This window comes from Zonotrichia albicollis, chromosome 3, assembly GCF_047830755.1.
Source record: "Zonotrichia albicollis isolate bZonAlb1 chromosome 3, bZonAlb1.hap1, whole genome shotgun sequence".
Taxonomy (NCBI): Eukaryota; Metazoa; Chordata; class Aves; order Passeriformes; family Passerellidae; genus Zonotrichia; species Zonotrichia albicollis.
The window spans coordinates 79,844,028-79,871,801 of record NC_133821.1 but is presented as its reverse complement, the minus strand read 5'-3'; the positions used below and the strand labels follow the sequence as shown (position 1 = coordinate 79,871,801).

Below are 27,774 nucleotides of genomic sequence, written 5' to 3'. Positions count from 1 at the left end.
TACCAATTTCAAAAGGGTGGGAGCTTTAAATAATTTAAGAGAAAAATTGGCAGTTTTAAAACTTAATTTTCCTAGGGGAGAAATCACACAGAGGCCTCCATTGCCCTTCAAATTTAGTAGGCACTTGAAAAAAAATTCGCTAATGCTTGTTTTTTTCTATTTCATCTGACTCCTCCCTACAGTTTCTTGCTGCAGTGCTTCACCAATCTTAACTCGATGATTAAACTTCAGTGCCTTCACAGATAATGTCATACATTGATCCCACTCATCCATATGTCTTGCAGCTTCATCACACCAGAATGTGATCACAGACAGCTGTGGACATCATAATTCTCATTCCATGCTGAAGGGAACCAAATAATCTTTCTCTTTTTCACACACAGCAGACTGACCGCAACAGGGGTTTGTTGCAGAACAGTCTGAGTTCTCATTTCAGCCTTGTAGGTGAAAGAGAGAGGGAATTTTTAGCTACAAGTTTTCACTCACCTCTTACTTAGTGGTGTGGTTTTTTCTTTACAGTTCTCATCAGGTTTCTTGCCAAAGACTAGGCTTGGGAAAAAAAGTTTGAAATTTGCCTAACTCATCCCCACCCAAAACCCATCTAAGTATCTGCATTAACACAGACGCCCTTAAACCAAACTTTTTCTTCTTGTGACAAAACTTCTCTATCCATAGTCTGTAACTGGAAAGAAAGGGAATATGACAAGGTTTAGATTCTGACTTTCCACTTTAACATTTTCTAGTAACTACCAATGAGAAAAAAATCAAATTCATTGAGAAGCAGACAAATATAAAGATTCCTTTTTCAGGAAAATTATTTATTCTATGTAAAAAGCAGAAGGTTATCAAGAGTCAGGATTTCAATTGAACATAGCAACTGACATCGAAGAACAAATGAAGTGAAGAGGTTATTTTGCACAACATCTTAGCAGATTTCAAGTCTGTATTTTATTTTGCTAAATTTGGCTCATTATAAAAAGCTATAATACTTTAAGAAATGGTTTCCTGAGATGTCCACACAAATTGTGTTATAATGGTGATTTAGTAATACCCAGAAATGAGACTATTATTGCAGACAACACTCGAGGCTTCCTTTAATTTGGTGGCAGAGTTTTTAAGACTCAGTTGGGAATCTGAGCAAATCTTTCTCAGAACACAACTGCCAACATCATCCTGAGGCTGCTCACTGTTCTTGTTAGTAATTTCCTATACTTTTCCAAATCCTATTTTTTCACCTCTTAAACCTCATTTGTAGTTATTGGTTTCTTCCAGTCTTGAGACAATAATAAGATGAAACCAAACAGTCTTCTTCCTTAATAACACTGCTGACCAGACATTAAAGAGAGCAGAAAAGCTCTAAAAGCTCTGTTTGGCTTCCATTGAAACAATTATAAATGCTACGAGATGCTACATGACATTTATATTTATCATAGTTGTGAATGGTCACAAAGCAATCCTTTAGGATTTCACACACAATTCATCTATCACTGAAGATGACTGGTCTGACCTTGTGCAACTTTATTTTAACAAAACTCTTCCAATTAAAAAAAAAAAATCACTCAGGATTATGGTTTTATTTTGTTCTCTCCAAATACAGTTTTGTCTACAATGAAAGCATAAACAAACCTTTTAAACAGTAACTGCAAAGTTTTGGTTAGAATGATATTCTTTCATGCCCTAGGTATAAACAAATTGAGTCAGTTAAAAATTTTTTTGCTGAGCAAGCTTTACCCATCATGATATAATAACACTCCTCAAAAAATCCCCAAATGTATCAGCATTGTTAATAACAAAAAAAAAAAAAACCCAAACTCAAAAAACCATATGACATAAGATTTAAAAATTCTGACAGCAAATTTTGCCCTCTTCATATCACTGAGTCATAGATAAGAGAATATTTTGAGTTGGAAGGGCAGCCCCAAGAATCACACCATGTGCCTAATCAGTATTTTTAAATTATACTAGTTACACTAGTTATTACAAATAAACCAAAATGTTTGTAGTCTTTACATTCTAGAATTTATTGGTCACACATTATTCTTTTCCTATCTTCTTAATCTTGATACAAATTTCTAGCTTTCAGTTTAAAATGCGTCTTCTATTAAACACAGTTTTTTGCTTAGATACATAATGATGGACTTATGAAAATAAGCACAGTATTTCATTTCATATCATTTTAGCAGTCCAACCTTTAAAATATTTGTAAGAGTGATAAGCCTCACAACTAGAACAATGGACAGAAATTCTTTATTACTATTTAGAGCAATTAGAAAAAAAATTCAAGCAGTAACTATAATTTACAATTCATTACTTAGGCTGTTAAAATGATTAAGCCTTCCACATCCATTGAAGTGACCCACCAATTTAAGCAAGTATAGCTTGACACCAGCTGTAACAGTTTGTAATACATTTACTTGCCTAGCCTTGTCTATGATATCTACACATTAAAGCAAGTCCTGTGTGTCATCATTCTACTTTATCATGCAGGCAACACTTACCTCTACCACAAAAAAAAAAGAACAAAGCATTTTATTTACTGCCTTGCTTAGCGAGGAACAAAAAGGTAAGAACTGCGAACGGTAACTTACTCCACAACTGAGGATTTTTTCTCTTGCTCAATCCAGAGCCTCAGCAAGCATCACCATTTTGTAGAAAAAAGCATACAATGGTGAGATGAGGGAAAAAAAAATCAGAAGACTAATGAAATGCTTATTTTAGTGTTCACCTGACCAAAAAAAAAACCCAGACAAGGACAATGAGAAGAGTTTAATTTTTTTAATTAATTTTTCAATTATTTTTCAGTTATTTTTTGTTACATTTTTTATCTAAAAGCTCAAAAATTAGAAGTCAACATTTTGTCAACGTCTGCTAAAACATGCTGTCAACTTATGTCAATTTTTATTGTTTGGAGTACAGTTATTTTTAGAAGAATTATATTTAGGAGTGAGTTAAACTAGTCTGTTCACATTGCACACTACTGCTTAATACTTCTGACAGTAGCTGTTGTCTTTCTTTTATGGCCAACTTAAAAAAGAACATTAAGAGAACTACACTCTTGAGATCAGAGTACAGCTCTAGAAGTTGTTTAATGGCTGAGTGAATGCAACTACTATTTCAAGCAGTAACGTGGATTGCAGAGGTCAGCAAGGGCTGAAGGGAAATGTTCGCTTCAATTAGTTTCTAATACCTTAAGATCAAAATGTTCTGACAAAGAGCAACTTATGAATTCCATGAAATATCTATTATATACATGCCACAACAGACCATTAAAGTGACTCAAGGCTCTTCAGCTACTAAAAAGCAGCAGCCACACAGTATCTGCAGAGATCTCTTTCTCCAAGACAGCAGCTGTCAATCTGAGGGGCGTTTAATGTTGCACTGAAACGTGTCCCCTTACAGATAAGGGGGCCATTTGAGGTAGATGTGACAGACCATGGATGGCAAACACTGAGGTGAGAAGAAAGGCATTCGATGGCATTCTCTAAGGGAAGGTCATCACTGTCCTTTAGCAAAGCAGCAGTTTTGGGTACCTTCCTCTCTCCACTAAAACACAGTGAACCTATTGCCTCTCTGCATTCCTCATTCTCAGTTCTGTTTTCTGGGTATACACACAGGTACAACTGAGCAGGGATACTCAAACCAAGGTAGCGTTTCTCAAACTGCAGTAAACAATGCTCAGCAGCTCCAAGGAAAAAAGTTTGAAAACTACTTGTTTTAGAAAAAGTTCAATATATGCCCTTATTAGCTGCATCACAGCAGTGAAGGTTTGCAGCACACCACCAGATTCAGGAATAGATGCTTATGCATATCTGGCACTGAAATGGGGGAAAAACATTGAGAGGTGCTGAATTTTTTTGCTGAAAGTCTCTCTGCTGCCTGTAGGAATTAAATCACCTTCATAAATTCATGCTCCATTGCAATAAAAGCTGACAGGAAATCAGCACTTATAGAGGTGTTGTATTTAGAAGAGTGAGAGGAAAATACTGTGACTTTAAACTTAATACATACAGGGAAGAACATAATCCTGCTGAGACCAGAATTTGGGTGAAGGAGAGAAATTTGGAATCACAATGAAACATAGTTCCAGAGTCTGTCAATTCTCATTTCTCTACCAAGCCATGATATGATAGTTACTGGTCAGCTTAATTTTTGTCTGTTCCCAAACAGCATTTAAGATTACTAATACGTTATTTAAAAAATGTAAATTACGCAAAGTGCACCTAACCACTTTACTCCATATTGAAATATCAGGAGGAGGAAAGGTATTAAAAATATTAAATCACCAGTAGTGTTTAGTTTGAGGCATACTTAGGTTTTTCTAATAAAGACACTAAAAGACACTGACTCCATTCCCGCAGACCTAAGTGTATCAGCTTTCATGTAAAAGATACATTTTTTCATTCCTGCACAGACAACTTTATTTTTACAGAAAACCCCAACAACAAAAGCACCAAAACAAACAAAAAAACCCACCCCATCTTGCTTTTAATTACATGTTGTGTCAAGCAACTTCTCATTACATACAGTTCGGTCAAATCTGACCATACTGTTAAAGCCTAGATCTAATACAACATCTACAGTACACCTACATGGGCAGCTGAAGACAGCTATCTGCTCATGTCTGGAAATGAGCCAGCACTGTCTCAGCCCCATCATATGGCCCAGGACAGTATGGACTGTCAGACAAGAAATCTCTTTTCAGAGAAGAAACCTCTTTTAACCTTTTCCAGACTACCGACATACAGTAGGACATGAAACTAAAATCTATGAATGACAGTACAGACAGGTAACTTCATATTCCATCCCTTCTCTAGTTTTCATCTGTCAGATTTAAATCTATAGGCAACCTTCTCTATCCACTGGAGATGAACTCAGCTGCTTACATTCTTTCCTTCAAAAAATGAAGCAGCTGTCCTTATTTTCTCTTACAAAATATGGCCAGGAGACAGGGTACCCATCTTTGAGATTAGGTCTGTTCCCTACAAAGCAGAAGCATCTTCCTTGGTCTTCTGGGAGCATACATCCTATCTCCTGTGGGGGACAACACATATATTAAAAATACGTTATAGGCAAACACAACTTTGAATATTATTCACCTTACCTTTGCCATTGTGCTAGTAAGCACAAAACAATTCAAGATTCAAAAGAGCAGAAAAAGATCAAACATTTGTGTATGACTCAGCAGTTAGGACAAACACACAAAAATACATCCTCCAGATCTTATATTTCTAAAATAGATCTGCACATCACTTATTAAATCTTATTTCCAAGGCTTGCATAATTCTAGCCAATATTCATATATGCACTGCAGTGGGACTACGATGTACCAGATATAAATTTTCATTAAGAAAGTTCAGAAAAAAACTCCATGTCAACCTCAACAACATTATTATTACAATTAGAACCAAGTGTTTCATTGTGTGTTTTAAGCATTTGAAAATGTCTTCATTTTCTGAAAAGCTGTAACTCTGTGCACTTAATACATATTTTCCTTCTACAAGGCTCCAGATATTTCAACATTTCAACAGTCACACACAACATATATTTTTCTGAAGTGTTTCTTTTGAATCAAAGTACTGTTCCCAAGTACAGGTGAATCAGAGCTCTCTACAATCCTCTCAACAATGGTATCCAAATGGTTGCCCTTGTTTCAACATGATATCACAACCATCTATCATTTTATCTGCAACTCCAGCTAAGAGGTAGCTGAGCACTCTAAAAATAAAGCTAACAGATGTGTCTTGGGATCTAAATGGATGTAATATCTTGAAAAATAAGCTAAACTGCTAACTTGCAAAAATGGCATACATGCAAGCTGCAAGGAAAAAAACCCCCAAACATTACAAGCTTCATGTTGGAAGTCAGACTTCAGAGGAAGGTGGAAAATTTACATTAAGGAGTCTTATAGTGCATGTTTGAAAGTACTGCTACATGATCTCATCAATTCCTGGAAAAAGGAGATATAAAACAGGTAGAAAAGAATTTGTCCTTAAAAGTCCCTCAGCCTTCTAAAAAGTTACCACCAAGCTCTCTCATAAAACAAAAACTGACCAAAAAACAGAACAGTACCTCAACATCCAACATATTTAGCGTTACATAGCTCTTAAAGCTTTTTTCCCCAACTGTCTCTATTTTAAAACCACACCTTTATCTCTTTGCTTAATAAAATTAATCCTTTTTTCTAAAAAGACTTTCTTGTAATGACACAGACAGTTTCAATTAAAAAAATTACTATTAGTAAAGAGGCTCATTATAATCAAGGATGGACTAGACTATCTATAATCAGCATATGTTTTAGGATTCCAAAAATCTGAAACACTTACTTCTTACCACATTCAGGCTCAAAAATCAGCCTTGGTAGCCAGTGCTCCATATAGAAGCACTGAGCTACTGGAAAGCACTTACATTTCTGAAAATGCTCAGACACAGAAGATGACCCATTTAGATTGCTTCTATATACAAATGCCTTTGCTTTTCAATGTATTCCCAGAAACAATGAAAGATAAAGTTAAGGGGCTGTTTTATGCAACAGGGCAAGAGATTCAAAATATTAAAAGATTTTTCTCTACCAGTAAGTTATTCTACATGAAACTTCTTACCAAGTATTACTTTAGGACAATACTGATCATTAAGCAGCTACTTCCCATGGAAACTCTTTAATATCTACACAGAGCACATGGTGTCAGAAGCTGATGGAAGTTCAGAATTAATAAAAAATTTAGGTCACAAATTTACATACACTTATTAAGATGTCCCATCATTGGGCAATCCACCATGAGAAGATCATTCCAGCTATTACATGCTATGCTCTATTAACCAAATCACCAGACCCTCAAAGGGATGGTCCACAGGTTTTGAACTTTTTGCAACACTGATCAGATTTCTAATAAACAAACAGATAGTAAACTTATGAGGAAACTACAGCTTACTAGAAGACAGCCTAGAAATATGGTAGTGCTTTAAGAATCTATGAAATATGATAGATCTTAAGGATCAATCCCATCTACCTCAATTGGTTTCTTTTCCCTTTCAATGTAATATCACTGCTATCAATTTTTTAATGAATACTGCCAGTACTCGAAAACATTTGAGCCATGAACACTACTCTGAACTTTCCTGCAGATAGAACAGATGGCCATACAGGACGAACACAAACCTGTCCAGAACTTAAACATGTACTTCACTCGTCACCCCAGAATAAAATAATGTGTTGAGTAGTGACAGGTATGGAAGAGAGGTCCAATTCTCCTCCCACAAGAACTGGACCTCTTTTAGAGCAATAGTATAAACAAAAATCTTTCTCCTTGCTAATAAAACTTCTATTTCCTGGACAAAGAAATAAAATTTTATTGCTAGAAGTAGAATGTATAAAAGTCTAGTTAAATCAGCTAGACACAGGTAATTTCTAATATCTGACTTCCATTACTGGAAACATAGCTGGTAGACAAGATAATCTTTTTGGACTGAATTGTACAGAATCTCTCCCTGTAGCACGGAACTTGCTGAAGGCAGATTTGCTTGAAGTTCATTTCCGTGGGAAACAAAAACTGTTAACTTCTTTTTAACTCAGGGATATTTTTAATTTTTTTTTTTTTTAGTAGACTACTCATGCTAGGCAGAGCCACAGAATGCATCCCTTTGTCTTGCCTGGGTACACAGACAGCACTGCTTCCAGTGGGCGCCACACTGGAAGCTTCCCTGGCACAACAATCTTGAATCTTCAGTTCACTCCGCCTGTGACAGATACCTGTATGCATCCTGCCATAGAATGCCATTCCTCAGCTACAGTGTAAGCCCAGCAAAACCACATATTTGTTGTACAGGGTTGGATCTGTTTTTACAAGGGAAAATTCAGATCAAACCGCAATGCCAGGAACTTTCATTACCATCACTACAGCAGTCTAAGCCACCTATCACTGCTCCTGAATTAACTGTAAGATAATTTTCCTTCTGCAAGGCAGCCCAAAACAGGATCAGCCAGAGCAGTTTGCTCAGAGTATCAAGATGTAACAAATACCACTGTCCTGTATCACCAGCAGAGACCAACATCTGCCATACTGGGTTGCTGGGTGGCATAGAACTGAAAGTTCCTTCCCCACAAATTAGACAATTTTTGTAAAGCCCTTGTTCCTGAAGAGAGGCTCCAAATGAAGAGACCTATGACAAACTCAACCTGTATTTTCACCTGTATTCTCAAGCTTGCTAAGTTTCACAACTGCACATGGAAACAGTTGGGGAAGTTTGTCAATCACAGCCTTCTCCTTTAACATCAACAAAAGGCTGTTGAGAGTTAAAAGACCTTTCTAAGCATTTCTGCACAGATATTCAGTGGCTAGTGGCTGAACAAGATTTAACAAGTTAAGCATTTCCTTTTTTTACTGAAAAGCTGACTCTGCATGCCACTTTTACAAGTGCTGGTTGAACTACTTAAGTTCCCACATATCAACTTATAAATGACTTGTGATTTTCCCAATTTTTTTTAATTACTTGAAGTCCTGTTCCAAAATCACTATGGAGGGTGTGGTTTTGTTTTATGATAATGAGAACTTTTTCTAGAAAACCACTTATCTGGTACAGCTCATCTGTCAGACAATCTATGTGAACCTGAATGTGCCTGGAAGGCAAAAGATCCTCAAACCACAAACAGTGTCATGTTGGAGAAATATCCCTAACATCTCCATTTTGGCCACTCTATAGCCATCACATCAGAACTGGCAACTGGGAGCTGCTGGACAAGCCACTTCAATATAGTATTTAGCATAAATATGACCAGTAAAGTATCTCAGTATCAATCACTCTTTCAGTTTTCCATAACCTCCACATCTACTATGCAGTGCAGATAAAAGACAAAAGAGCTACTCTGAAAGAAAGAAGACTCCACACCCAAAAAGGGCACTCATAAACTTGCTGGACTGGTCCAAGACAGCTTCACTTCATACATCAATTTTCATTCATGATTTTTCAAACTTCCCATCCCCATGCTACAAGCCATTTCTATATTCAATCTATTGATGCAGGAGTTTTACTTGTTATCTTTCTGGCTTGGACTGCTTCATTTTGTGCAAAATAGTTCATTACATCAAACAGCCAGAAAATTACTCCAAAACCCAAGAATTACATTTATTTCAGCTACTGAAAACTGAGAATACTTCATTAGACTGAATATTAATTTATTTGAGCAGTCACCTCTGATGAGAAAGAACAAAGTACAAATTATTGGTTTGAAGCAAGTAAAGCAAGGAGTTTAAGTTGGTTCTGTGTGTTCAAGAGAAACAGTTTATCAGTGAAAGACAGGTATAGAGATACATACATGTATCAAGAGAAATATAGGTACATTTAGCAGACACAGGGAAAAAGTCTCAATTCCCTCCTCCTTGCAAAAAACATATGGCTTCAATAAATTGCTTTTTACTGACTGAAGGGGTTTTTGCTTTACATCTGCTATTGGAGAGCTTAAATTCACATGTATTTTATAGCCCACTCTTTACTTTCTTTCATTTCTTTGGGTAAATAATTCCAATCTTTTAATTCCCTTGACAAACTCTGCCATATCCATCATATCAAACTCTTTATAATAGTGTGATTTATCTCTTTTAAACTAATTGACGGTTAATAATGCACTTTGAATAGCAGATAAGAATTAATGAATTTGTTTACAATGGCAATTCCTTCTCTATTTTTTTGCCCACTTCTGATTACACCTATGATTTGGATAACAGTACCTTATCAAACCTTATAATAATGCTCAAAATTTTTGGTACATTAATACAGTTAATTTAGAAACTCTTCAGACATATAAATGGAAACTTATTTTCCACTTTCAAAACACACCGGTTTGCCTATACCAACAGGCAGTTTTACCTGTCATCCTGCTGTCCTTTCACAAAGCTTGCTTAGACTTCTCAGGTGACCTTTCCAATATTCGTGAATTTGATTAAATTGTTTTAAATCCTCTGTATATAATTCTACTATATGAATCAAATTCTACAGATGACTAATAAAAGATATTGGACAGCTCCTGTTCAATATTTAAGAGAAAAAATTAAGTCTCCTATAAGTTAATATTTCTGTTAATTCCTCTCTGAGATTTTTGTGATCCATGAAAATATTTTACCTCTCATATCATGGCTTTTTCATTTAACAGCCTGGTGTGAGGAACCTTCAATTTCACCTTTTAAAAGTGTATGCAAAGTCGAACTTTATTCGTATTTAATCCACTCTGCTACTATTGCAATCAAAACCCCATGTAGATTAGTGAGGCACATCTATCATTGCAGAAGCAGTACCAAGTACTTGTGATTTCAGTTAGTACCACTGAGTCTACCATCAGTCTGCTGTCATCACATACTTCTATCTGCAGGCATTTGTGATTGTAAAGTATGAGAATTACACGTGCATATTTTTTCATTAAGAGCACCCAACGACTTTCAGACCTGTTCCCTATGCAAACTTGGAGATCACTTAGAGAATATTTGTTGGAAACTCTCCTTCAGTAACTTAAAATCTATTGACCAATTTTCTACCAAATTTGTTTTTCAATTTGTGAAGAGACAAATAGAGAACAGACACTCTATTAATACTTGCAGAAAATGAATACAGCTTACCACAGAGCAGAAAAAAAGGCAAAAGGCAGTACAAATGCCTTAGCTATAAAAAAAACTCTTCAACAGAATTGAATGTCTTTTATTATATGCCAAAACTCTACACCTGGCTTTAGAATAGATTCCTGATTTCTATTAAGTTTTTAATGTCATATTGTTAGGGCATTTATAATATTTTATTCTGCATGGAATCAGCTGTCAGAAGACTAAATTCATGGTGCAACTACGTTATCTAACTGAAAAGTCAGCCAACAAAAAGGTACAAGCTCATTGAAAATTATCCATTATTTCTGCTCTTTGTTAAGAGCTTTGCTAAAATGTAACTACATTTGTTTGTTATTCTGCAGTTCTTTGAATGTATAAGGTAATTTCTTACACCAACAAACAAGCAAGCTGTCAATCTAGCTTCCCCCAAAAACACAGCACATATTTTCAGAAATGTATACACTTTTGATGACATTTTCTGTCCTTTAACTGATTTGAAAAAACATTTTTCAGAGAATTAAGAAAACCAATACAAATTTGTAATTATGCTAATTAAGTTTATATTCCCAGAAGTCTATAATTAGTTTTGCTGCCTCTCTGACACAGTACTCATTCAGCTTGTGCTGTAAGATGCAGTTCACAGTACTGCATATGCAGCTGAGTAGCTCCAAGAAGCTGCACAGCTTCCACCCTCTAGGGAAGAGGTGGCTCTGCAACAAATATTATTTAGTTTGCAAAGTCATCTGAAACAAGTACAACAGTCTAAGTTGTTTCAGTCTTATCCCATATCATTCTTTCTTTGAAACCACACCTTGTAAACATGAAATATATAGCATGTAATCTGTGTCAGACAACCTCAAGATCCCTTCCAAAAAACTTAAAGAGACTGATTCACAGATGTACTGGAACAGAGAACTCTTTTTGCAATCTGGCGCCTTGGTATCTTTCAGAATCCGGGACCTAGTCCAAAATAACAAAAACTATAAAAGAGGTATTATCACCCTTGCAGCAGTCAGAGGCTCCACGACAGCAGAAATAGCAGAGCGCGAGTTATAAAATGTGCTTCAGTCTCCAAGCAGCTACATTAGAGAGCACTGAGATGCATCAGACACACAAGCAGGTGCTTAGAAAAGGGCCCAATCCAAACGCAGCAGGAGCAACCTGAGAAGGCTTACATCATTATACCTTTTCTCAGCAGCCAAAAGAATAAGAACAGAGGCAAAAAAACCTCATTTTCTTTCAAATCTGTATTTCCCACAGACAACAGAACTTCGTATTTTGGTTCAATTCTCTGTCCGATAAGTATCATGTGGTTTTTTTTCCCTCCCTTTCCTCCAAACTGCAGACTTACAGATCTTGGTGGATGAGAAGTGAGAGTATATGCAAGGGGGCTGATAGCAATTTAGAACAACTAAAAAATATACAGGAAAAAAGTAGAATAAGCAGGATTATATGCATCATTTTCTGTGGGGAAGAAAAACCAGCTGAAAGCACAAAGGTGTGAGATAAAGCATGCCCATAATGGAAAGCAACAAAAAAGAACTATGAAAGAGCAAGCAAAGGGAAAAGAAAGTAGGATAGAATACATTAAAAGTAGAGGGAACAGATTTCGTGATCAACTATAGGGAAGAAAAAGACTGATGTGGAGGAAAATTTGTGAAATGTTAAAATTTAATATATTGTACCTCAAATTGTGAAGCAAATCAGTCTCAAACAGGAAGTGTGTGGGGGGGGGAGTTGATGGGTGTTCCTCCACTTGGAAACTGGCTGGCTGAATCCAACCAAATTTGTCAGAGGTGTAGATTTCCCAAAGACACCTATAAAATGCTAAGTTCACAAAATCAAGATGCTGTAATTGTCCTGACCAAGGGAAAGGATTCAGAATGCATTAACACCTTGTCGGACATTAGACAATCTACAAAAGAATGAGACTGTACTAAAAAAAAATCCATTATAGCTTACAACCACTCTCAGGATTAAAAAAACCCTGAACACACCCACACACACACACAAAAAAAAAAGAAATAAAGGAAAAAAAAGAAAAGAAAAAGAAAAGGTAAAAACCAGGCTTCTACTGCTCAAGGAACCACTCTCCTAAAATACTTCTTCCTCTTTCCTTTCACCAGGGGAAAAGACATGGTAATACTTGGAATAGTATTTGCCACTATATGAGGAGTAACAACATACAAGTGTTAAAAGGCCCTCTTGATATTAAAGAGTGCTGTACAAAGGGAGACAGTTTTATCTTCCTTTGGAAAATTAAAGCAAGAGAAGCAAAGTAAGTGCAAGGCAAATCAGCAGTGAAAAAGCTGGATGGAAAGCAAAGCCAAGCAACCCAAACCACCTTCCACCCACTGCCTCAGTCTGCCTCGGAACCAGCAGCATCCAACGCATAACAGAACACATTTTGTGGAACTCAGTGAAATGGGAACATGCAGCACACAGTAATCAATGAGCAGAGCTTTTCAGAAAAGCTGTATCATCCTTTCAATTTGTTTCATACTGATCAACCCCTTCTTGAAATACAAATATGCAGCTGATAGTCAAGATACACCAGTATATTAGCTCAACACAAATGATCAGCAGCAACTCCTCAGCTTTTTTGACAAAACCAGATTTTAGATCATGGTGTACATTAGCCATCTACACTTTCAAAGCATAGCCAAGTCAGTTTTTCATATCCAGAAGTGACACTGGTTTGCTTGCTGAAAATTAATCTCCGCTACTATATAAGCAATGAGAAACTTCAGACAGTATTGCCCTGAATGCCTTCTCACGTATTTGTTTATCTACTACAGCTGGTACCAGGAAGGCAGCTATTTTAAATCAGTAAATGATTTTTGTAGGTTCTGCAACAAAAGCGTCTAGAATCCCAGATGATTGCATTTCACTGGCAAGCAAACTTGGACACAACACAGTTGAACATACTTATGTCAGCTACCGAAGCTTTGTGAATCAAACACTTAAAATTCAAGGTTAACACGGTAGAACTACTTTAATGATTTTCAATACAGTTCTCCAGATAAAACATCACAAACTGGTTGCACAAACAGACCTTGAATTTTTCACTTTTCAGGAAGTACACCTTTTAACTTCAGACAATACCTACGATCTGCATGCCAAGAGAAAAAGGAATGCAGTCATATGGAATCGGTTAACAATTGCTGCCAATAAACCAATTGACTGCAGTGGAAGAACCCCTTTTGATATTAATAAGCAGTGATTCATGTGAAGTGTCATATAGTTTTCCTTACTTATGGATTCATCATCCTTAGATTTAAGATGAAAAAGTCAGCTCATTACCATATGAAATGTTTGTTCAATGTAGCATATTTCAGCTGTGGAGATGCAAACAAAAGGTCTTGGTGGTGGAATATGTAGGACTTTTACCTAAAATCCTGTTCCAGCACACAAAGGCATAGCATACCTGTGTCTAACAGAACAGATCTTAATGCAGCACCTTGCTCCACTCCACATTATCAACAGTTTCTATATGCCCTCTACGTTTATTCTAGCCTTAAAAAAAAAAAAAAAACAAATAAAACCAAGTGATACCTTGTCAAGCTAAGAAAACAAATGTTTCAAACCGTGACTGCTGAAAAGGGTGGAAAATTCAAAGTAGAGCATTTAATCGGATTAAATGCCACTGTGTCACAATTAGATGTCACTGTGTGCTCACTTTAATTCCGAAAGCACATGCGGCTCGAAGGGAAGTCATGGCACTGTGCGGCTCCAGGTGCAAGCGAGAGCACTGCACACACCTGGCGGTACCGCCAGCGCTTCCTCGGCCGCGGCTTCGTCCTTCCCATCGCTCCGGTCCGCGGGCGCGCAGGAAGACGATAGGGAGCGGGCTGGGAGAAGTTGGAACCTACGCGCTTCTCCTCGCTCCCGGCCATCCCCCGCGATCTCCGAGCCCTCCTAACAATGGTAGCAGTGTTCCAGCGGGCAGCTCTGCCCGGTAACCGGACCGAATCCCCCGGCGGTCCCGCCGCCCGCCCGCACCTCTGCCCTGGCCAGCGCCGGTGCCCGCGGCGGGAGGGGACGGGCGGGGAGGGGAGGGGGCGCCGCTCCCCGCACCTGGCGGCGGTGACGTCACCCGCCGCCCCCCGCCCGCCCGCCGACCCCGGCCCCGCTCCCCGCACCTTCCCCGCCGGCCGATCCCGCCGCGGGCACACGGGGCGCCCGGGAGCGGGAGGAGGAGAGCCAAGCGCCGCGCTCCGGCACAAGTGCGGCCCCCTCCCCTCCGCCGCCTCGCAACACGCCCCCCTCATGCCCCTGCATGCGGGGGCGGCGGGGACACGGAGGAAAGCGGCTCCGCGGCGTGCTTCCACCTTCCCTCCATCACAGCCTCCCACCACCGCCCCCCGCGCGGGCGCGGACAAAGGGGAGGGGACCAACACCTGGCGAGCGCCGGTCCCTTTGTGGGGTAGGCGCGTCCCGCAGCCCCACCGGCGATGGGGAGCGGGGACCAGTCCCTCCCGCCAGTCCCAGAGACCGCGGGCGAAGCAAGGCAAGGGGGCGGGGGGCACTTACTCGCCTGCCCTCGCTGCGCACCTTCACGCCGCTCAGCCTCAGCCCCTCCCTCCGCGGCCGCCGGGGCGCTGGAAGTTCAGGCGGCGCCGGCCATTCCCAGCCGGCGGCTCCGTGTTTCGGGGGGCGGCGGCGGCGGGCGCGGAGCGTCCCCGGCGGCTTCACAATAGACACCGGGCAGCGCGCGCGTGTCTCTGTGTGTGTGCGCGTGTGTGCGCGCGCGGGGGGCGGAGCCTCTCCCGGCGCGCCGAGCCGGGCGGGAGGGAGCGGGGGGGAAGCGCTGTTTACCCGGCGGCCGAACCCGGCCGCCCCCCCCCCACCGCTCGATGCTCGGGCTGGTCCATGCGCCACCGCCCCCCACCCCGCGGGCGGGCAGGTGGTACAGTCCAGCCCGCCGGGCTCCCTCTCCCCGGCGCGGGCGGGGCGGGGTCCCGCCGCTGTGACGTGCCGAAGCCGGGTTTGCCGACGGCCAATCAGCGCGAGGGGGCGGAGCTGCCCGGGGCACGGCACGGGGCCGGGGCAGTGGGAGCTCGGGGATGACAAGCGGGGGTCCTGTGGGGCCGGGCTCCCCTCTCTGATGCCCTCTGTCGAAAAGACGGCGAAGACGCTTTGTGTGGGGGAAGAAGTGGGCGGCTGGAGTTTACCCCGGGCTCTTGAATATTTATTTTCCCCTGCCGCCAGGCAAAGTGAAGGCGAGAGCCGGAGGGAAACTTCCGAGCGCGGCGCCGCGTTGCATGCTGGAGCTTGTAGTCCTGCTGTAGAGTCCTGAAAGGTTAAGCACCGTCAACAGCCAAGTGGGATCTTCTCGCATCAAGCGCCTGTATATCCTGTAACAAAATTTATCCTTTAGAGTGTGCTTTCTGTTTTAACTAGCCACAATTTTAAGACGCAGCTCCACCCCGCTCGTTCTGCGGGGGAAGGGATGCCTCGAGCCTTGCGGAGCTGCCAGGACCTGCCCGTCCCGTCATCCCCCGCGCCAAGATGTCGGCGGCTATAGCCGCGCTCGCCTCCTACGGCGGCTCCGACTCGGAGCCCGACTCGGAGCCCGAGACCGAGGGCGGCTCCCAGCGCTCCGCCGCCGTGCTCGCCAGCCGCGATGCCGTGCTGCACCTCCGGGCGCCGCCCGCCGCGCCCCCGGCCCTGCCGGTCGACGCGGCCCCGGAAGTAGCCGTGAAGGTAGGCAGCCCTCCGGGGCCCGGGCCGCCCGCCCGCCCCGGGACAGCGCTGGGGGCAGCCCTGGAGCAGCCCCGGGCTGGGAAGCGGGGCGGAACGGGCGCGGTGCCGGTAGGGGTGCGGTGCCGCCGCCTGGCTCGGCCCTGCCCTGCCTGGAGGTGTGGGGGTCGGAGCTGTGGAGGGAAGGGCGTGTGGCGGGGAGCGCCCGTGGATTCCAGCGGCGGGATCGAGTTTACTAAGACCCCCGTGTTAGTTCCATCTCAGAGCGTGCCTTGATTCCAGTTCCTTAGATACTGCTTGCTGTTCCCTGTGTAAGGTGTTTTCCTGCGTGATTTTCCCGGGTGGTGAGGTGAAGTCGATACTTGATAGGGTGGCTGTGGCTGCAACTGAATCCTCTTCTAAAGGGCAGCCTGAAAGCTGGTTGGTGTTCCTGTACCATTATTGCTGGGGAAACCTTTCTTTTCCAAGTTCAGTATCACATTGGCTCACTTTTGTGTTCCCAGAAAGGGAGGGGGGAGAGTGCTGGTTTAGCTTTGGGATTTTTTGTACAGGCAACAAATTTCTAATCAAAAGCAGACATCTTGCCATGATAACTGTCATTGTTACTGTCCTGCTGCCACATGCTCGGAACAGTTTCTTGCCTAGTGACCTAGAGGTTAATGGGCTCTTTCACTTTGTTGTCATTAGTAAATTTATATCACAATTTACCATATTTTTGTGTAGATGTTGTGTTGTGTATAGTCACTACATTTGTTTATCTCTTAGGGGCTTGGAAACCTGGCTTCTCAAGTTGCAGCATCTAGCAGGCTGTCTTGTGCACATTTGAGAGCAAATACTAATTAACATCTACGATGTTTCCTGAGTGTTAGTGATAAGTGGCAAGTAGCACTGGATGTGCTTTCCACCACCCTTAAGCCCGTAGCAACAGGTTTTCCCTTTGCCTTGCCAGCACAAAGGTTTATGTAGTTGCTCAGGGACTGGCAGCTACAGGGACTGGCAACCTCAGCTTGCATTTTTGGCAGTTGAGAGTGTGAAGCTGAAATGGTTGGTGTTCTGTGTTCTAACTGTTTCAGCTGTTTCTGGTTCAGAATTTTGGCCTCTTGACTGGCCAGAGATTTATGTGTGCTTTGAACAGGAACAGGTCCTCACTCTCTTTAAAAGCAGGTGTCATTGTTAGCACATGGAGCTGACAGCATTTGGGCTACTGAAGTGTGCATATCAAATAAAGCCCTAAGATGTTACTCCTGCATGGATTTAATTTTTTGGTTGAAATCTGCTGAGTCCTTGTTTCAAAGTACATCATAGTTACATAAAGCCACATTTCTATGAAAAAAATTATTCTGTGTTTGAAAGCTGTGCTAATGGTTGGTAACTGTTTTAAAAGTTTGAGGGGCTGGCTTTTGTTACACCCTCTTCTGACAGTCTGCTTCTTGGAATAGGCCTATTGCTGATCCTCATGTTAAATTGCTCGTAATAGGTAACTGCTGTAATTATTGGTGACTCCAGTCCAGTAACACTTCTACTCTCATTCTAAACAGGAAAGCCCACTGGATGAAAGTTGCATGTTTCTGTTACTGTTTTTAGCGCCACTAAAACACATGAAGAAAGACAAGAAAGATGGAAGTTTGTGTTTCTGGTCCCTTCATGCAGAAGAAGATAGGTAGTAACTATTCAGACAAGGATAGCTGGGCTGAGGAAGGGTTCTGCTCCTGTACAAGGTGGTAGTGAGAAGGCCAAAACAGACAGCTGAGGTGTGAAATATGATAGACACCTACAAAATCATTAAATGGCACAGAGAGGGGGTTAAACACTCCCTGTCTCTTCCATTACAGCAGCCATAAGCTATCTAGTAGGAGTTAGCTTCAAAGCAAATAAAAGGATGGAGCTCTTCATGCAATGTGCTTATTCTCATGCCAAAAAGTACAGTGTGTTGAAGAATTTTGTTACAAGGAGAGTCTGGAAAAGTACTTGGAGGAGATTCATTGAAGAATGAGGTGTCAATAAATACAGATTTCCTCAAGACTCACCAAGACCTGAAAATATTTGGCTATTGGGAGAGTGCAGAAGTATCATTGCTCTGCTCTTACTCTCCCCTAGATGCCAGGTTTCCATAAGGCGGATGTTTTCTTTTGTGGGAGCAGTAGACAGGTTAATCAAGATATTTTCTTTCTCCAAATACATCATCAAGCAGTAGGTAAGCATGACAGTGTTGTAAATAGAGGCTGTTCAAGAAGGGGAAAGAGCCCAGTTGCCAACAGCCAGGCAGTTGTCAAACCCAATTATAATTAGTTTTCCTACAGTTTCTATTTCTATGAAAAGATCACCCTAACACTACTGACAGTTCTACCTTCACTTTTGAATTATAAATGTAGAAGGAAATTCAGGAAATTGTACTTTCTGTGAAGAAATCACTTTGCAGGAACCATTGTGTCTGTAAGCTTTGCTTTTGAGAGAACAATTATTGTTTGATCTCTGTCCAGGGTAAGGCTCAGATTGGAGCAGATTTCATGATACTTCTCTACAGCATTCCCTTCAGTAGTCTTGAGGAGAGGACACTTAACTGGGTTAAAATAACAAGGCTGGTCCAGCCCAGTGCAGGAGCTGGAGATTTGTGTTGCCTTTAATGTGAGAAGGGATTGGAAATGTCAGTTCCCTTTCAATCTGGTTCACCTTTGGCACTGTGCAGGTTTCCAGAACAGTTTTACATAAGGGGAGGAAACAGACTTCAGTCACTCTCCTTAATGTTTTTTAAAACCGAATCCTGCCAGCAGTGGGGAGAAGAAAGATACAAAGTGGTGTGTGACAGTTCTGTAGCAGTGGTTGAACCTTAGTAGACTTGGGAAGTGTTATTGTTAGGAATGTTTGTCTTCTTTGACATGGTGGGTTTTCCAGTTTTCTTGGACACAAAATATTTTGTAGACAATAGGTGTTCAGAGCTTGTCATCCTGCAAGATCCTGGGAATCTAACCTAGTTCAACAAAACTATTTAGCATATGCTTTTCTTGCTGGTTTATTTTTATTCTGTTGAAGTTAGTGAGACAGTCAATTACTATTAGGAGTGCATGAATGGGTAGAAAGAATAAAAGCTGATAACAGCCGTGTGTTACTGTTGGAGCTTCACTGTAAATGCTATTTATCTCTTGGTAATAAATTTGTAAATCTTTAGAATGAGATAATGTGCATTTGACAGCCCAAGTGGTTTAGGCAAGAATTGATAAGTGACAAACTGCTTAAGTCTCAGTGGCTCATGGGATGTGGGCTTAATTTGCCACATTTTAATGTGATCGATAATTAAAACTAATTAAATGTTATGCAAAGCAGCCTGCCCTTTTTAGCTATTTGACTAACTAGTAATGACTATACCTGGGGAAATGGAATGCTGTAAGTTTATTATCTGAAATGTCCAGAAAAAAAAAGAAAAGCCCCCAACATACAGACATCAAAACTCTCTGCTTGCATGCGATGAAGCTGGAAAATATAAGCCGCATTGTATTATTACTAAGGAGCAGAGTTACCATCCAAGGTGCACCTTGGTCTTTTTATTAAGGCTTTGGTTTGTTGCCTGTTACAGGGATTTTGCTGCTGTTTAATTTAAGAAATATTTTTGTCTTGTGTGCACATAAAGAAACTTCCAGCAAGCTCTTTTAACATAATTTTTTATTAGTGTTTATTATTTTTTATTCTATAAATTAAGCGATTTTCATAGAAAGTAGCACTATTGTTTTATGGCATTTGGGTAGGAGTTTTTTTTAAATAAAAAGAGGATTGTGGCATGTTTAAGGAACCTGTTAAGGAGGAAAGTTAATCTGATCTACTGTACTTGTAGTCTAAAATCCCTTTTATTTCTTGTCCTCTTTCTTATGCTTTAAAGTGGCCAAGCTTTATGGTAGGACTGAAGGAGCATGCCTTGAAAGGAACCAGACATTACAACTGGGGAGTTGTAATGAAGCACCCCCTTGTCTACACTTAGCATCAAAAGCTTCTTCCTGTCTCAAGATAGATTCCTGAGGCAATGCTAATACTCAAGAGTACAGCCCTGTGTGCCATTCCCCCGTAACAGTGTGATTGTGTTTTGTTAAGCAAAAGGACAAAGGACAGCATTTAACTATCAAAACAATTTTTTTACCTCATCAAATCATCTCTGAATTGTAAAGCAACCTGATATTGCAATTTAGTAGACATCACATCTATTAAAAAAATAAAACCAAAACAACATACCAACACAGTAAGTAGTTTGGTGAAATGATGTCATCTGCTTCTTTTTGCCTTGTACCAGCAGTGATTCTTGCATCTCTTGGGCAGACCTTCATTCAATCTGTGTGCCAAACTTCAGTGGCTCTATGGAGTGAACATTTTCAGTTTTTGATTGTCCTTATTTGTGCAAACTTGTATAATCTGCTGCATTAGGTTTCTTACTTTTTCTATTGAGGTCTTATTTTCTTAGACCTTCAATCATGGGGGTTTTTTCTTACCTGACATGTGGTGCTCAATGTTGCCACTGTATTTCAGTTGGGTGCTTGTTACAAGTGCTGAGAAAAGCAGAGAGGTGACACATAGAGCTAAGTTTGCAGCTTCTTTCTATTATGTTTTTCAAGATAGCCAGTAAAATGTAACTTCCTAAAACCTTAATGCTTTGGTTCCAGGTTATGTGGGGTGTACAGCCCTTTAGTGATACTACAGCATGCCATAAAGCTCATAGTAATAAAATTTCTGAGTTGGCAGCAAACACCAGCTGCTTTTCTGCCAGTCATACAGCTGAACTTTTCACTTTCTCCAAAGGAACACTGTATCTGTTTGAGGGCTTTTTGACCCCTTTTTTAATGGTTCCTGTGCCTTGGAGAGTGGAAGTGATCTGGAGTTATACTTAGCCCTTCCCTGGAATCACAGATGCCCTCCTCTTTCAGCTTAACTATCTCCCATCCCACAGAGCCACTTGTGTCACACTTGGCACATAAGCTACATGAGGGATTGCTCACCGTAGGCTTTTAGATAAATCCTTCCTGTGACCAAAGGAAAAGCTCCAGCACAGCAGAGAGGTGATCTCTTAGATTACCTTATCTCAGTCACAGCACTGCCAGACTGCTGCTCCTGTGATCGCTTCCCTGTCAGCTGCAGCTGTGGCGAATGCATGTGGAATGCATGCAGTTAAGGCTGTTGCCAGCATAAAGGGACAGTGTTGTGAGGCCTGTATTACCTTTTCTTGCTTTCTGGGTCTTAGAAAGATGAGTTCTGCTGAAATGGTCTGCTGGCAATGCATGCAGTTGTACCCAGAGATTTTCACCACGTGCAGAGGTTGCCAATGAATTCTTTCCTCTCATCTGGAAAAGAAAATAATAAAGTCACAACCAAAATATGCCAGTGCAGATAGCTTGGCAATTGGTGAAATGAATGATGGGCTAGTTAATATTTTTCATGTTTCTGCTACCTACTAGAGTCTCATAATGCTGTACAAAAGGGCACTTACCAGATGTTGACCAAAGGATAATTTGTCTGCTGCAATTTGAACTCTTGCCATGGACAAACACTTGGCAGCATGTTGTGTCAATATTTTATATTCCTATCAAGATTTCATTTTTTAAAAATACTGAGAAAATAGAGTGGGTAGTTGGACCACATTCAAATTTTTGCACAGTTGAAAGCCAATAAGAAGATAACATGCTGCTGAAGCACATAATGGTTATGAGATTGTCATTTGATGCCCCAATACATGAAAACGTGAATAAGACTGGAGGTCTTGAGGAGCAGAGCTCTTATAAATGTAACATGTGCTTCAATTTCAAGGCTCGGTGGTTTTCACACAGAAAGAATGTGCCTGTGGTGGTCTAGGAGTGAACATATTGTGTGGCTTTCGTGTGACTCAGCACTGTTCCACCAGCAGCGGAGTAGAACCAGAATTGCTGTAATCCTCCAGCAGAGGATCAGCTTTTATGGCACAATCTGTTTCTTTTCTCAATTACCAAGCAGCATATAATAGAAATTCACAGGAAGAAAAGAGGAGGAAAAATAGCAGAACTGAAAAATTCTTGGCATTTTTGCAAATCTGGAAATTTTTTTTTGCTTTTTCAGATTAAAGAGCAGGAGAAAAAACTGTCCTAATTTCAAGTAAACTTATCAGTGTTTAAATGTCACTAACCACCAATCAGATAAACTTTGCCTTACTATCAATCATATTAATTTTTATTTTCTCAAATGTTGGGTTTTGTGGACAAGATGTGAGGTGTAGCTGGAAGAGTAAGCTGTATGATGTGACTTGAAAAAGCTGTCTGTGAAAATGTCCTCATGACATGGAGCAGTGAAAGGAAGTGTAATTTTTTATGTAACACAGGTTAGGAAGTGATTTTGGTGTGCTCGTGTTCTAACTGGGGACGTGTGAGTGACAGGATTAGGCCTGCTGTGCTGTTTGCAGGCAGGTTCATGGTGTATGGAACTGGGGCTGTGAATGTACCAGTAGGTGCTGACATCCAAGCCCAGTGAATTGGAAAGGTGGTGTGATGAGAAAAATGAGGTCAAGCCGAGAACTGGTAGTGCTGAGGGTTCAGACAAGATCATTGCAGTGGCTGGACCTGCCTGTTAAAATAATTGATTATGTGGTGAGAGCAAAGCTTTATGGTTGGACTTGACAATTCTACTGAGACAGTGGCCTTAGTAGAAAAACAATTAGCTGATGTAATGTTTTTGTTTTGTTTTGACTTTTTTTGCACATTCTTTTATTTTCCTTTGCTGAGCAGTTTTAATGAAATATAATCAGGTAACAAGCCAAAGATCTTTAGGTACTGTTTTTCTTTTCTGTGTTCTAGAAAACCAGGTTTTAAAATCTTTAAATCTTGTATGCATGAGCAAATTTGTAATTGACCTGCTGTTGATCTGGGGAGAGAAAAAGCTTCTTTTGGTTTTGCTAGCTATTCTCTTATGTCAGAGAATAGCTAACAATATTTAACAAGTTAAGGATGTGCCATTTAGTTCTTTTGAGATACTATAATGTAAAACAAGATTGAGTTTATTTGAGATAATTTTCTGTTAATGAAGCAACCGCTAAAATCTGGTTCTCTGTTGTGCCACTTTCTTTTGTAAGTCACAAATGCTTTGGGATCCTGTTGTAGGTAAGCACTGACCAAGCAGTGATGCTAAGATACCTTTTTCAGTATGATTACTGGGGATTTTGTCAGTATATTAGCACATTCTGAGTACTTTTTCAATTGATGCTTGTCTAGAATAAAGATACAGGAAGCAATGGCAGTAATAATTCTGCAAAATATTCTTCATTAACTGAGGTCTTGATGAGAGAAGGAGTTCTGATGATGTGAAAGAGCCCTCATAAAGCTCTGAAACCAGGTCTGTTTGGGCACTGCTACCTTGTCAGCCATTTTCTTTCTTCTCTGTCTTCTATTTCAACTGCACGTGCCCTTCTGAATTTTTCCCTGTGAGTTGCTTGAAGTTATTCTTTTGGTTAATCCTTCTTTCTTGTCTCTTCATCTATCAAGTTAAATTTTTGTCACAACAGGCTTGCAAATGTGTTTAAGTACTAAAGCTGAATTACATTTACACCGTTCTGTATAAAAATGTACCTTTTGGAAATATGGGATTATTGGATTCTGTGAAAGTCATTGTTATAATTAATGTTTGTATGTAATGTTGATATGTAATTTTTTTCTTTGCAACTTTCCGAGTAGTTACTTGTGATTTCTGCCTTCTACCTTTTGTAGAGTTCTACCTTGATAACTTTATATTAAATTTGTGATCATTTTAATTGGTTCTTCTTTACAAGTCTGGTTTTCAAACATACTAAAAAAGGCTTTCCTTCCATCTTGCTGCTGTTTTTAAAATGTGTGCATGAAATCTTTAAATAAAAAGAAATAATTTTTCACATGCAAAAATCTTCAAGTGTTTTAGACAAGTTTCTCCGTGATCACCTGACATTGGTTTTGCAATCAGTATTTTTGTAAAATAGAAACTTTGGCCAAGGTACTCTTTCATAATGCTGAAAGTGTCAACTTGTACTACAGCCCTAATTTGGACTGAGACAAGGTAATGTCATATATTTAAATGTCTGTGTGTGAAGAGTGGGTTATTAATATGCCTGTTTTATTTCAGGAAGATGTGGAAACAGGAGTCCACCTTGATCCTGCTATCAAGGAAGTTCAATACAATCCCACTTATGAAACCATGTTTGCACCTGAGGTAGGAAACAGTGTTGGTTTTTAGAGCAGAAATGTCTTGGGCTTAAAGGAAAGAGGTTGTATAAATTTTGTGTGACTTTCCTATAAGACAGCTTCCTTGGATGCTTGCTGCTTTTTGGAGTGTAGTTTGAGCAAACTAAAAAATAGACTCTACAGAAGTGTGTTGGTATTTTTAGTGCTTGAATTTTAATATTCTGCATAAAGCTCTTCTAAGAAGAGTCTTAACATGTTTATCAGAATTATGGCTATGAAAATTAAAAATTAAGCTGGGAAAATAGCATTATAAAGATGTTGAGTTAAACATGAACTGCATTGAAGTGGTCCTTTACTCTTTTCACATTTTTGCTATTTATTCATTGTGCTCATTAGGGCAAAATTAACATTTGTAAGACTTGCAGATATAAGACTTTTAAGAGGAGGATTTAACATTAAAATCAAAGTACTTTCAGTTTAATTATTCACATCAATATTAAGAATTTTAGTAACTTGAGCTATGCTAAATTTATATGGTGAAAAACCATTTAAGACTGAATTTAGACTGCCTGGTGCCATGTGAACCACTTTCCATTTTGTTATAACTGACAGGCTATCTGAAAGATAAAAATAGCTGTTCAGGCATTTAACTTTTTTCCATATTTAACTTCTTTGTACAGTTTTTCTTCTCTTTGACCGGGAGTTAGCCTTCTAGGTAGATAAATACTGCATCAGTCTCAAATTTCTACATTAGTTATGCTTTATGTTTAGAAAACCTTTTGAGGAACCACATAAATTGGCCTTTTCATAAGCCAGTTTACAACATATCAAAGCCATGGGTGTGTGTGAACAAAAGTACTGTTTTTAACTTGCTTCAGTGCTGCTGTGTGTAAATGTTTTAGTTAGGGAGACCTGCTGTGGGACAGCCTTGGGTTTTGTCTTCTGAATGCTTGTGCTGGTCCCATAGTGAGGGAGGGTCCGTGTTGGTTCTGCCAAGTATCAACAAGTCAACTAGCTCATATCAACCTGAGCTCTGTGCTAGAAAGCTCAATCCTGAAATCAACTGTTCACAACAGCTGTGTGATTACTGTGTGAAATAACAGATGAAGAAGCTTATTCTGTAAGAAATTTAAAGTTGAAGTGATTTTGCATTACCATTTTTGAAAGACGGGTTTCTTTTTTTCTGTGGTTTTTTTTTCTGAAAAAGTAAATACACAAAAATAACAAATTACTAATTCTGCTCCACCTTGTTTTAACATTTTTGATGAAGTTTGGACCAGAAAACCCATTTAGGACTCAGCAAATGGCTGCACCTAGAAACATGCTTTCTGGATATGCAGAACCAGCTCACATCAATGATTTCATGTTTGAACAACAAAGAAGAACATTTGCAACCTATGGTAAGTCCTTAACAGTGGAATTCACCTCCATCTTTATCGTACCCAGGTTGGAAAAATCATGATGGTCTTGATAGAACAATTAATAGGACTGTAACTTCTGTAAACTGCTTTTTGTCAGAATTAATAAAATGGGGAAAGGCTTTTGAATGAGAATCCATATGAATAGAGATGATAGTATTTATTTGGGAAAATTCATTTTGTAATTCTGTTTTGAATTGTAATCCAGTGTATGATTTCCTAGCAAGCCCCTCTTAATTAATCCTTCCATTAGTTGCACCAAGTGTATAAAACACAAATCAAAATTTCACACTTCTCATATGACTAACTGTAGATCTGTTATGCAAATAGATTCCTTCATGTGATTCTGACTCCCTCTAAGCCATAAGGAAGCCTTACTGAGTTGTCAGCTTTTTCAGTGGTTGCCCCTTGATCCAAACTGAATGAACCAGGTTTGTAGAGGATGGGAATGCATTACTAAAACAGACCCAAAGAACTGTCTTGGTGGTCAGTGTAGTAATTGCTTTCTGATGTTGGATAACGTTTTCCCTTGTAAATAGTGGCACTTGAAAAATAAAACATTTCAGTCTTGAGGAAGCTTGAGATTCAAACAGGCTTTTTATGAATTGCTAGAATTTTTTTTTTTTTTTAGATAGGAAAAATAGGGTTAGACTGTGGATTCTAAACACTCTTTCACACACATTTGAAAGAACAAAGCTGCCATATGTTTACATATAACAGTGGTTACTTTTTTTCCTGTGTTTCATGGTAAGCTTTCATTTCTGTTTTAAGTTTGATTGCAAGTGCTTGTTCAGATGAAGTATCCTTTATATACTTGAAATTCAGTTTATTAGACAAGATCTGGTACTTCCTGTGTTAACTTAGAATGTCACAACACTCAACTTTTTGCACAACAGGTTTGCATCTTTCTTTATTCATATTTACATTCAAAATACTACTTCTTGCAAACTGTTTTGCCTCAAAATTTGCCTTCCTCAACAAGTATCCTTAATTTCATTAGGGCTTTATGCATGCCTGAATTCACCTACTGCATTTTGTGATGCATGAGATTGGGACTTTGTTACTAACATCTGTGGTAACTGCCTATTACAGTGGAAGAAAATGCCTCCTATCAGAGACTATCCCACACTCAATTTTTCTTTGTACTTGAGTTTTATTAGAAGCTTTCTTGTAAAGGTTGAAAATTCAAATATATTACTGACAGAGTTTTCCTCTTACATAGTTTTAGCTAATCAGTACTTTTCACTGCGTTGTTAGGATGTGGACTATAACCAAAACGACAATATTAAGAAATGTATATCTAGTTTCATAGCATAATTTTAACTTACTTGACTGTAATTTTGATATTAGATCTTGACAGACAATACAAGTAGGAGCCTCTATTCAAGATCTGAATAGACAGATTAGATTTTTTTTCTGTGAAATTAAATGTAACATTTTGTGGGTTGAAATTAAATGTAACATTTTTGTATGTGTAAAATAGATACTGGGAAAAAGTGCCTGTAGGCATGTAGTGTTTCATTTGGGGTTTTTAATTTGAAAAGTTTCATTTGGAGAAAGATAAAGCTCGCAAGTCTACTCCAAAACTACTTCTATTGGTTATGTCATCATTGTATAGCAACTATCTTGAAAGCTGCATTAAAAGTGAGTATAAAAATGTATTTTTAAACCTTGTAACACTGGCAACTGTGCAGCTATCATTCAGCTTTCTAGAAATGTTCAACAGATAATGATCTGGATATAGTACAATGGAACTAGGAATAGGCTGAGATACAGGCAATTTAAACAGCAAAAGCCAGCACTGAGAAGCTGAAGTTCAAGCCAGGAGATGCAGGAAGTGAGCATGACATTATGGCTCAGTAGATCTGTTATAAACAGCACTCCTTTAAGCTGTCAGAAAGTTATCTATTAACACTT

General features: G+C 39.8%; 2 protein-coding genes across 6 annotated transcripts in view; one reads left to right on the top strand and one right to left on the bottom strand.

Annotated features, from left to right (window-relative positions):
- The window catches only part of WASF1 (WASP family member 1), an 88,325-nt gene extending 73,044 nt beyond the window's left edge, over nucleotides 1-15,281 (bottom strand). For 2 of the 5 annotated variants that reach the window (XM_074537964.1, XM_074537966.1), the window contains exon 1: nucleotides 15,124-15,257. Coding sequence is in view for 1 of the 5 variants with exons in the window: in XM_074537967.1 (XP_074394068.1) it covers nucleotides 4,884-4,885 (2 nt within the window). In the remaining 4 variants the exon portion in view is untranslated. Of the gene's footprint in view, nucleotides 1-4,883; nucleotides 4,903-15,119 lie in introns of those variants that run through there. The other 3 variants (XM_074537969.1, XM_074537968.1, XM_074537967.1) reach the window with 3 other exon arrangements.
- Nucleotides 15,282-15,939: 658 nt separating this feature from the next.
- Nucleotides 15,940-27,774, top strand: part of CDC40 (cell division cycle 40) — a 36,685-nt gene continuing 24,850 nt past the window's right edge. Inside the window, exons 1-3 of the mRNA XM_074537970.1 lie at nucleotides 15,940-16,292; nucleotides 24,381-24,467; nucleotides 25,710-25,839. Coding sequence (XP_074394071.1) covers nucleotides 16,098-16,292; nucleotides 24,381-24,467; nucleotides 25,710-25,839 — 412 coding nt within the window. The 5' untranslated portion in view covers nucleotides 15,940-16,097. The remainder of the gene's footprint in view (nucleotides 16,293-24,380; nucleotides 24,468-25,709; nucleotides 25,840-27,774) is intronic.